The sequence below is a fragment of the Mus pahari genome, chromosome 21, assembly GCF_900095145.1.
Source record: "Mus pahari chromosome 21, PAHARI_EIJ_v1.1, whole genome shotgun sequence".
NCBI classification, from domain to species: domain Eukaryota; kingdom Metazoa; phylum Chordata; class Mammalia; order Rodentia; family Muridae; genus Mus; species Mus pahari.
In genome coordinates, this window is record NC_034610.1 from 24,830,285 (window position 1) to 24,841,219 (window position 10,935).

The window sequence follows — 10,935 nt, forward strand, 5'->3', positions numbered from 1 at the left end:
TCTCCGGTACAGGTTGGTTCATTCACGACACTCCTAGGACATTCCCTGGAAACATCCCTCCCCAGCCCCATGGAGCTATCCAATCAGAGGAAAACCCAAGAGCACTTCTTGTCTTCTGCAGCCCTCCTGGTCCTAGGGACAGGATCCGGATGATGAGACACCAGCCTCCGCTGGCCTCGGTTCCCAGTCCAGCCTCCTGTGCAGACAGCAGTGATGAGAGTGACAGTTTCCATGTGGCAACCGTGCTGTCCAAGGGCGAGGGGTCTGCAGCCTGGGAGAAGAGGTACAGTAGGACAGGACGATGGATTCTCTCTCAAAATACTCGAGTAACACCTGTCACGCGTGTAACCGGCCTCGGCGGCGGCGAGAGCGCCCAGAGAAGGGTCAGTTCCACTCAGCTGTCTGTAGCTATTCTGGTAAGAGCAGTGATCGGTGCTATGACATCCCCAGGACCGTAGCACTAGGCTTCCAAGAATTGAGCCAGGCCCGCCCGTCTCTGTTCCAGCTTCTGCGTTTGAGCTGTGGAAAGCCTGCATTTCCGAGGCTCATTCTGGCCGCACTAGTCTGAACAGGTGCTTCCAGAGAACAGGAGAAGGATGGTGAGTGGGTAAGAGGGAATTATGGGAGGAGTGTGCCGGGAGCAGCAGACTTTGTCTTCACGGATGAGTGAGGCATGGAGGTTAACTGTGGTCCCAGGGGCAGGACAGCCAAGCTGGGGCTACCACCCCCCAGCTGTTCTTCACTACCTGGTCCCAAGAATGCCTTTCTCCTCCCAGACACTAACTTGTAGGGGCCAGGAGTAAATGGGCCCCAGAACCCTGAGAGCTTTACTCTGGGATCCCTGCTTTAAGGCCACAAATTCCCTCAGTTTCCCCAACACAGAGGGTGAGGCTGCCACTGAAGAGATCCCCTCAGTCCCCTCAGACTGGTCTCCTGGGACCGGGGTGTTCACAGGCCACCTACCCCAACATGGACCCCCAAGGATACATACAAGAATGTCGGCTCACAGGCGTCCATGTGCAAAAGGCTCCTGCCCTATAGTTACACTTACTCTCAACCCTGCACATGTCTAAATGCTTCTGGCACATGCACACACAGCCCCTGTACACAGTGGGCTTGCACAGACATGCACACCCCAGCCTCGCTCACTTGCACATGAGGGTGGCTTCTTAGACAGGCTTTGTAATCTCAGGCCATACACCCTCAGGCATGGCTGCAATCACCACAAAGAAGATTCTGGAACATGGGGCCTACAGCTCTAAGATACAGAAGGAGGAGTCCCCACAATAAGATAGCCAGGACAGTGGACCGATATGGGGGAGCAGGCTTAGGGTGAAGCAGGAACCCCAGGAGGAGCAGAGGGAGCCATTTCTCCAACACAGCGCTGACCCTGAGGCCCTGGAGTTGAGAGGAGCCCAGCTTCACCTCTCGGGTTGTCCTAAGAGGCTTCTAATACCAGGCTCTGTTCCGATGTTGTTAAATCACACCCTACACTCAGGCTGACCCCTGGTCAGTTGATTCTATAGCCAGGGCCAGGGACTACTGACTTATAGAATGCATTCTACAAGGTTTCTACTCTAGTCTCCCTCATGAGCAAGAATGAAGGAGGTGCTCAGAGTGGGAGGGACTCACAGTCTAGTTGGGGTAGTAGACTTGGCACAGATGGGACAATTAAGGAGCAATACCCTGCAGATGTCACCGAATCTTATCCTGCAAACCAGAGCAACTCACTTCAGATGAAGGGCTTGAAGGGCCAGGAAGGCGGCCACACTGATTGGGTACCAGGATGCCCTGCTGTAGCCTGGCCTGACCTTCTAGCAGCTAGTGATGATGGTGGTGGTGATGATGATGATGATGAAGGTGATGGTGGTGGTGGTGGTGATGATACAAGCCAGGTGGGGTTGAGGGCTAAGCAGCAAGGGTCTCGATCCTCAGTGTGCCTCCGGGTGCTGCGATGAAGCTGGGGTTCCAGCCTCTTTTCTTCAGCTGTCCTCCCAAATGCACAGGGAAGAGCCCTGTGCCATACCTCCAGCCAAGGCGCTAGCCTTCAATGGGGTCATCTGCAAGCTCTTTGTCACCCAAAGGGGGTTGAAAGGCCGTAGCAGGCAATCTGAGACTGCAGACAGGGCCAACACCCCACAAACGTGTCATTGAGGCGAAGATTGCACGCTGCCACTCGCCCACAGAGATGGGGCTTACTATGCCCTACCTCGTGTTCCTGCACACTCCCGTCCAATGATGCGCACAGTGGTACATGGGCACAGACGGGCACTCAAGCTCTCACACACGCAGAGATGCACACACAGACACACTCCAACATGATCACATAGAGGCTAGGATCCTACTCTCCTGTGGAAGCTAGGTAGCGGGTAAAGGGACCCAAAGAGGAAAGTTCTAGACCCCATTCTAACAGTTCCAAGGACAAAAATCTCTTCGCAGCTCCCAGGGAACAAAGAGATCTAACCACCCCCTCCCATCTGCCTCCCTCCCCCTGTACTCCACAGGGCTGACTAGATGGCATCTTACCCTCTACAGTCCTCTCTTCCAGAACTCTCTGATCAAATACCTAAGAAACAGGGGATCCTCTCCGCTGTGACTTCATGTTCTCTATGGGGACATGGGATCACAAAGGCAGGGCTCTGTGCTCCCCTCAAAGCCAATGCTCACCTGGGAATATAATATGGACACCACTCCTTACACATCAGTCCCAAAGCTGATCACTCCAGAAGTCCCAAGCTGGGACTCTCTGGAGTGGCATCTAGCGGCTGATCAGAGTCAGGCAGAAGGTGGGAGATGGCCCTCATACTGTACATACCCTAAGCCCTGTGCTGCGGGCCTTCCCAAGTGGGCACGGTGGGGAGGGCAAGAGGGAATCCTAGGAACAGGTCAGGGGACCTGAGTTGAGCCATGTGTCCACTCTGCAGCAGGTGCCCCTTCCTTGTCAGCCTCTGATCAAGGGGCAGTCGGAGAGCTCACAGAGTCCCGACTGGCCTGCCTCCGCACCCTGTGATCTCTATCCAGGCAGCCCCAGTCTGATATTCTGCCCACATCCGGCTCCCTTCTGGCAAGCCTCTGGGCTGGAGTTCGGCCTTGAGTCAGGGGATGGGGCAAGATCAGACAGACACAGCGCAGTGTGCAGACAAGATGAGTCCCGTGTCGCACCAAGGTCCCTGGAGGTGGTGGACGCCATTCACGTAAGTCCCATCTCCACAGTAAAGAAGGTGCTGGCAGGTCGAATAAAAACTTGTGCTTTAATATATCTGTGGTGAGTGTGAGTGTGAGTGTGTGCGTGTGTTGAACAACCACCAGAGCCTGGCCTGGCCTCTGTCTGAGTTCTCCGCTCATCCTTGCAGCCAATGAAGGCCCCCTCGGTGGCGGGTCGGCCCCGCCCCTAGGCACCCCGGCTGGCAGGGGTCAGTCTTTGGTACGATGTGGACACTTTGGTGTGCCGGGGGCAGGGTGGGGTGGGGCCACACAGCTCTCATCATCTCTGCAATGCCAAGAGGAAGATGACCATGGATCCCCAAAGTTGCAGGCTGGACAGGCGTGGGGCTCCGCTGCCTGGCATCACCACCACTATGACACAAGATAGAGAAGAAACACGCCAGGGTTCTGGTTAGCTCCATTTTTGACAGGGTGGAACAGACAGGTAGGTCATGAAGGCCCCATGACTCAGTTTCTACTCTTCAGGGAATGAAGGAAGCCTGAAGGTAGGTGTTCACACAGTCCACACAGTCCACACAGTTCACACAGTCCACACAGTCCACACAGTTCACACAGTTCACATAGTTCACACAGTCCACACAGCTCATAAGTCCACACAGTTCACACAATACACACAATACACACAGTCCACACAGTTCACACAGTCCACGCAGTTCACATAGTCCACACAGTCCACACAGTTCACACAGTCCACACAGTTCACACAGTTCACATAGTTCACACAGTCCACAGAGCTCACACAGCTCATAAGTCCACACAGTTCACACAGTCCACACAGTCCACACAGTTCACACAGTCTACACAGTCCACACAGCTCACACAGTCCACACAGTCTACACAGTTCACACAGTTCACACAGTCCACACAGTTCACATAGTCCACACAGTCCACACAGTTCACACAGTCCACACAGCTCTGACAGTCCACACAGTTCACACAGTCCATAAAGTCCACACAATTCACACAGTTCATACAGGAAATACCTGCGCCACAGGTATATATTAAAGATACCTCAGTAAGCTTAGGCAGGTAAGTGGAGGCAGGGCCTGTGGCCTCTTTGGGTCCTCCATATTCCTCACAGCCTGATTCGGGGTGGACACTCACACACTGTCAGACACACAGTTCTTGTCATCCAGGCATCCTAAGCCCTCCATCCCAGTCCCCTCCCTGCTCCCCCCCTTCCCCCTCTCCTTCCCCTCCCCCTCTTCTCCCCAACCCACATCCAGACTCATACCTTTGTTGGGATCCATCTGCCTCCTGGGACACTCTCCCTTCTTCAGTGTGACATCATCTATGGCAATATCCCCCAGGTAGCCAGAGCCTCGAACCCCCTCAAAAATAATCTGGGGTGGGGTCAGAGAGCAGGGGGAGGGGTTGGGGACGTTGGGCCTGGCACCAGAGCCTCCCCATCCCTTCACTTCGGGCTACCTGGAAGCCCCCATCCCCTGCCTTAACCACCCCCGGGAGCCTGCAGGGGATCTCCCTAAGACCTCTGGCCAGGGCAACCACCTGCCTTTGGGGCAGGCTTCAGCCATCATCTCACCTGGAAGGGCCCGCTGGGGTTGATAGGTACATGGGCCTGCTGCCACACGTTACCCTTATTGCCACTGAGGGACCAGGCATGTGTGTCTAGAGCGCCTTTGTTCCTGGACCGCACCAGAAGGTTGAGGGAGCCTGTGGCAGGAGAAGGGAGAGCAAGGGGTGAGGTTGGGGAAGACACCTCTGCCTTCCTGTCTTTCCCAAGCCGGTCCCTCCCTCCTTCACCCCTTCCTCAGCAGAACCCTGGTGGTCCTGGCCCCAGACAAGCTTGCAGAGTTAGTTCCTCCCTTTTTTCCTTTCATTCCCATGAAATCAGTGAATCGGGCCTGACACAAACACATACCACCATCCCCACCCAGGAGTGAAATAGCCATCCCAGAGGCGGCCTCCTGCCTCAGCTCCCACAGAGTTCTTAGAGCATATGTGCATTGTAAATGGGCTGCAGAGGGGGGCTGGCCATCTTTATTTGTATAGTTTTAAGATATATATATATATTTGTTTGTTTTTACTTATGTGCATGTGTGCACACCACACACATCTGTGGAGGCCAAAACAGAGCACAGGCGCCACTAGAACCAGAGTGACAGGTCACTATAAGCTGCCTGACACGGTGCCAGGAACCAAATGCTGTAGTCTCCGAGAACAGCAAGTGCCCTTGACCTCTGAGCCATCTCTTGTAGCTTTGTTTATTTATCTATGTATTCATTTATTCATTCATTGATTTTAGGAGAGAGGTGGGCACATGCCATGGTGTGTGTGTGGTCACAGGACAACGAGCAGGTGGGAGTCAGCCTGCTGCTTCTACCATGTGGATTCTGGGGACTGAACTTGCTATCATGAACTATTACTGGGCCATCCTGCAGACCCATGCGTGTGTGGTCTTTATTATTTTATGATGATGATGATGATGATGATGATGTGTATGCGTGGGTGTGGGTGTGTGTAGCTCATGGATTGACAGCCGGCTTGCCAGCAGATCCCTAGGACTTGCCTGTCTTGGTCCCCATCTCCCCAGCCCCATCAGGTTACAGGTGTGAACTGCCACTCAGCTTTTCCTTGGGTCCTGAGGATCTGAATTCAGGTCCTCACGCTTGAGCAGTAAACACTTCACCCTCTGAGCCGGCTCCCCAGCTCCTTTATCTGGATGTCTTGTGCACTGGGTAAAGATTTTCTCTAACACTGATGCTAGGCACAGCTAAAGAAATCAACACTGGAACACAGAATGATTTAGTTAAAAGTCATCAATCCGGGGGGCTACTTGGCTATGGTGAATGGAATTAGGGTAAGAGCTGGGGGCACTAGCCTAGGGGCGGTGAACCCTTCTGTGCAGCCTTGGGGGATCTGGAACCCCAGGAGCTCTGAGGGGCACGGGGAGAGGAGCGGATTGCAGCTTTAGTGAAAGGCACCTAGTTGTGGTCAGTGTCCTCTGGCTGTCTCTTTCAGCCCATCTTGTGGCACAAGAGACCTGGCTCTGCAGGGAAGGGAAATCCATCTTCAGAGGCTCCTGGTGGCTGGCATTTCCATGGCGTTGCCCACAGACAAAGCTGTACCATCTGTGATGCCAGATAGACAGACAGCCGCCCCCTTCCTCCCTGTTGTGGGGCGAGTCACCAAATGTTACCTGCCTTGGATGAAAGGGAGTTGGCTGGGACCAAGGAGAACTGACGAGACACAAAGACAGCTGGTGCCCAGAGCTGCCAGGCACTGTGGGAGGGGGGTTACATAGCAGAACCAGGCCTGGGGAACACTGGGGAACACGCTAACGGCTCAAAGCCAGCAGGACCTCAACTGTCAAGGATGGTTGCCTAAGAGGGTGGCTACTTGTCCTAGCCAGACAGGAAATGGCCACTCTGGCATCAGCGTGGCCCAGACCCAATGCTTCTCAGGGGCCTTACAAGCCCCCAGCTGCAAAACAAATATGAGTTTTAGCTTGGGCTGAAACCTGTTTCAAAAACAATTTTTTAAAAAAGATTTATTCATTTTTATTTTATGTGTATGAGTGTTGGTCTGCATGTATATAAGTGTGTATACAAGAGTGTCTGGTGTCAAAGGAGATCAGACGAGGGCATCAGATGCCCCCAAACAGGATAACAGACCATTTTGAGATGTCATGTGGGTGCTAGGAATTGAACCAGGTCCCCTTCAAGAACAGCAACTATTGTTTTGACTACCAAGCCATCTCCTTAGTGAAATCAATGAGCTCTAGGTTCAGTGAAAGACCCTTTCTCAAAAACTTAACATTGGCCAGGTGTGGTAGTGCACGCCTGTAATCCTAGCACACAGAAGGCAAAGGCAGGCAGATCTCTGAGTTTGAGGCCAGCTTCATCTATACCCTGAGTTCTAGGCCAAGATAAAGACCCTCAAAACAAAACAAAACAAAACGTAAATAAGGAGGAGTCTGACCGAGGAACAATGTCTGAGGTTGACCTCTGAACTCCTCAGGCACATACACAGACTAGAAAATTCACAAAGCCCCTCTTCCACCTGCGCACATAAAAATGAAAAAACAAGGGTCTGTTGAGATGGCTCAGCGGTTAAGAGCACTGACTGCTCTTCCAGAGGTCCTGAGTTCAATTCCCAGCAACCCTTTGGTGGCTCACTACCATCTGTAATGGGAACCGATACCCTAAATAAATATTTTTTAAAAAATGAAAAAGCAATAAAGGACAGCTACTTTCTGTGGGGTAGTGAGGGATTCCCCCAGGAGACCCGAGTAAAGGAATTAATAATGTCCAGGCCAGGGACCACTCTGAGCAAAGCCCTCAGAAGCAGGGATGTGCCCTTATTCAAGCCAGGCACTGGGGTGCCAGCGTCAGGTGGTAACAATTAAGGTAAGAGATGGGTAGAACTGTGTCTGGCATGGGAGACCCAAGGATGGTGACAGAAAGGGTCAGAGGGTCCTGAGCCAAGGAGTAGTGTGACCTGGGATGGAGTCTCTCCACAGCTGGAGGATTCTGTCAGTGGCAGGATGCCTTTCGCCTCTGGAATAGCCCATTCCTGTCCCATAGGTCGGACAATTAGAGTCCCCCTTAGGTGGCCTCAAAGCTGCCTCCCAAAAGCTTTACCACCTAGTATTCACCCCACCCCTGTGAAGCTCAGAGCAAGGATCGCGAGTCAGACATGGTCCCCTCAGGCTTTTTGTCCCCCTAATTCCAGGCTCTTACAACAACCTCCGTGTCCCTCCTGACACCTGGATGCCTAGGGCCACTCTAAGCTGACAGTGACCCACCATCTCCATATTTGCCTAGTGTTGTTGGGGTGACTGCCCTGAAACTAAATAGAAACCAAGTCAGATATTCGGGGTCACCCACCTTTCTACCGCCCCCACCCCAGGGGAGGGGAAACTTCTCAGAGTCCAGACCCAGGCACAGTACTGGTCTGCTGAAATGGTTTGGGACCAAAGGTCCTGTCCCACCCCCATCCTTGGTCATCCGGCCAGCATGACCCTCCTTCCTCGCTCTGGAAACTTCTCCTGGGTGAGCCAGCCAGACTGTGGGCATCTTAAAGTTGCTGTGGGAGGGGGAGGGGCGCGCAAAGACAATGGAGAAGCTTCAGTCAACTGATAAGGAAGGGTTGCCAAGATGATGGATGGTCCAGAGGGAAAAGGTGAGCATAAAAACAGAGTATAAAGCGGTGAGGAGAGGGGCTGCCTGCGCTCTGCCTTCTGCGGCGGTGGAGGGACCCTGTGGCGGAAGGCTTTTACTGCCCGCTCTTTTATAACTTTCAGTCCCTGTAAAACACATAAGCTCTCTCCTGTAGGTTAAAAAACAAACAAACAAACCCAAAACAAAACAACACAAAAAAAAAAACAATTTTTTTTTTTTTAATAAGACGGGGTCTCACTATGCAGTCCTGGCTGGCTTGGAACTGGCTACATAGACCAGGCTGGTCTCAGACTGAGCCCTGCTCCTACGTCCTGAGTGCCGGGATCGAAGGCATTCACCACCATTCCCAGCATAAGCAGCGCATTAAACAGTGTTTGTGTTCTCAGCAGGCTCCCAGACCAACCCCCACACGGGCTCCGTGCTTCTTGTCATCTGCTGTCCTGATGCTGACCGAGGCTCCCACGGTGGTCACTGCTAACTCCTATCAGCTGCTGTTAGCTGTCAGGTTTGCCGTAGGGCAGGGACTTGTCCATCTCCTGTCTCCTGCATCAAAGCGACTGATGCAGGAGCCATGGCAGCCTGCATGCACTGTCTCCCCGTCCTGCGGTTTTACTTCACTCTCACACTTAGGGAACAGCTCTTCTTCTTGCCTCTCAGGGAGACACACCCCTCCAGTGCTGTGTTTAGGATTCAGGGAGATCAGATGCTGGATAGAGTACTGTGTTTCTTGGCCTTGGGGAAATGCTTAACCTCTCCGAATTATGTGGACCCCAGTACCTGGCAAGTTGTCTACACACAACCAAAACAGCCCTACACGGCTCGCCCACTGCTCCCCATCCCTACGCACAGGTTAGCCAACTTGAGATGCTTAGGCCTCCTTGGGAAGTCCAGGGCCTCCTGTGGCCCCCTCATTCTCCCCAGCAAGCGCATACAGTCAGATCTCACTGTTTCAAACTCACCGATGTGTTTCCCATACATGTGGTAGAAGAAAGAGACGCAGTAGAACTTGGCGCTGGCGTTGTACAGGGGACTCACCAGCCTTGCACGGTCCCCCAGCTCCCGGGGTCTGGATGTCTCAATGAACATGTAATAGCCTGCAGCGGAGGTGTGGGGTTACACTAGGAGTCTTCCTCCTCTGCCCCAGCCACTGCACAGCTCATTTCCTCCCTTCAGACCTAGCGTAGCTGGTGAAGCCCAGCCTCCCTGAGGCAAATCAAAGAGCCTTGCCAGGCTTAATTCAGAGTTCAGAAGCTCTATAATTTGTTCAATCAGGTCAAAGCTCTGTCTCCCGGGGATTGTCTGTGTCTCTCCCACCTCTCTCAGACCTAGACTCCTCCCAGAGGCCACCGGCTAGCCTTACCATCAGGCGACGCCCTCACCTTCAGGGGTGCCACTGATGTCAGTAGGGGGCCCAGTATTGGGAGAGCGCTTGGGGTTCTGGGTGAGAGCATTCTGCCGCGTCCAGTCAAAGTTGTCTGTCAGATCCTGGGTGTAGCCGCAGATTTTCTCATCCTCAAAGTGACAGGTGTTATCTGCGTGGAGGGCACAGGGGGTGACACAATGAGGTTCAGCTTCAGCCTTTCTTGTCTATCCTTCCCCTCCCTCCCCTTTAACATCCCTTAGCCAGCTTTAAATTCTCTAAACAACAGGTCCTGGGCTTCAGGGCCAGGAAGACCAGGCAGTGGCGTCCGGGACCAATTTATTCCAGAACAGGACTCCGTGCCTGTTTAAGACTTCCTTCCAGAGTTGATGATTCTAGACATATACAATAAAATGCACAGGAGCTTCAAAGGAAATCAATTAAATTGAAATACAGTTGTCAAAATAGTCTTGTAATCTGTTATATAATAACAGGAGCTCCTTTATTATGTAATTAAATCGCAACATCTAGCATGAGGTCTAATAACTACCGTGGTTCTGAAATGCTAATGAATAAAAGTGACATTTGCAGATGTCTGCAACAGCTACAAGGCGACGGGGAAATGCGGGCTATGTGCGGATGACAGGGTAACAGTATTCTAGCGTGGTTTGTTGTCTGCGTTCATCATTAAAGAACATGTTAAATCTCTGTCAGAAATAATAGTGTGCCTCTTCAGATTCAGATATTCCTTGTGTTCTATCCAGAGGACCCTTGCAGGCGCCCGCCCGCCCGCCGGGCATCACAGATTACAACCCTCACCCCTTTCTCCCCTAAGCTGCTTTCTGTTTAGGGAATTCCATTGCAGAAACAGAGGACCTTAGGACAGCCCGGACTTTTCCGTTACTTTGACGGACAGTGCCCCCCACCAACGTGCAGTCTTTAAGCCCGGAATAAACTACGGTTGCAAGAGTCTCCAGGCTGTCCTCTGTTGCTAGCATTCTCTATGGGAACACAGGAAGGAGTAATGCTTCTCTCTGGGTTTCTCTTCAGGTTCCTAAGTCCCACTGGGGGAGACTCTGTGTCCCTGAAGAGTAAGGGAAGTTAAGGACTGGGGTCTCACCTGACAGGCTGGGTGAGTTGATAGCTGAAAAGCAAGCAAGGGAACCAAGTCAGAACAGAGTGCCCAGGCTGGGGAGCGGGGGGGGG

At 52.7% G+C, this 10,935-nt stretch overlaps 1 protein-coding gene across 2 annotated transcripts in view; it reads right to left on the reverse strand.

Moving 5' to 3' along the window:
• Positions 1 to 2,494: 2,494 nt before the first annotated feature.
• The window catches only part of Mdga1 (MAM domain containing glycosylphosphatidylinositol anchor 1), a 56,928-nt gene continuing 48,487 nt past the window's right edge, over positions 2,495 to 10,935 (reverse strand). The window contains exons 12-17 of one of the 2 annotated variants that reach the window (XM_021221534.2): positions 10,850 to 10,873; positions 9,749 to 9,901; positions 9,329 to 9,463; positions 4,769 to 4,899; positions 4,460 to 4,568; positions 2,495 to 3,576 (exon numbers count right to left, since the gene is read on the reverse strand). In XM_021221534.2, the coding sequence (XP_021077193.1) occupies positions 3,485 to 3,576; positions 4,460 to 4,568; positions 4,769 to 4,899; positions 9,329 to 9,463; positions 9,749 to 9,901; positions 10,850 to 10,873 (644 nt within the window). In that variant the 3' untranslated portion in view covers positions 2,495 to 3,484. The remainder of the gene's footprint in view (positions 3,577 to 4,459; positions 4,569 to 4,768; positions 4,900 to 9,328; positions 9,464 to 9,748; positions 9,902 to 10,849; positions 10,874 to 10,935) is intronic. The other variant, XM_029533066.1, reaches the window with a different exon arrangement.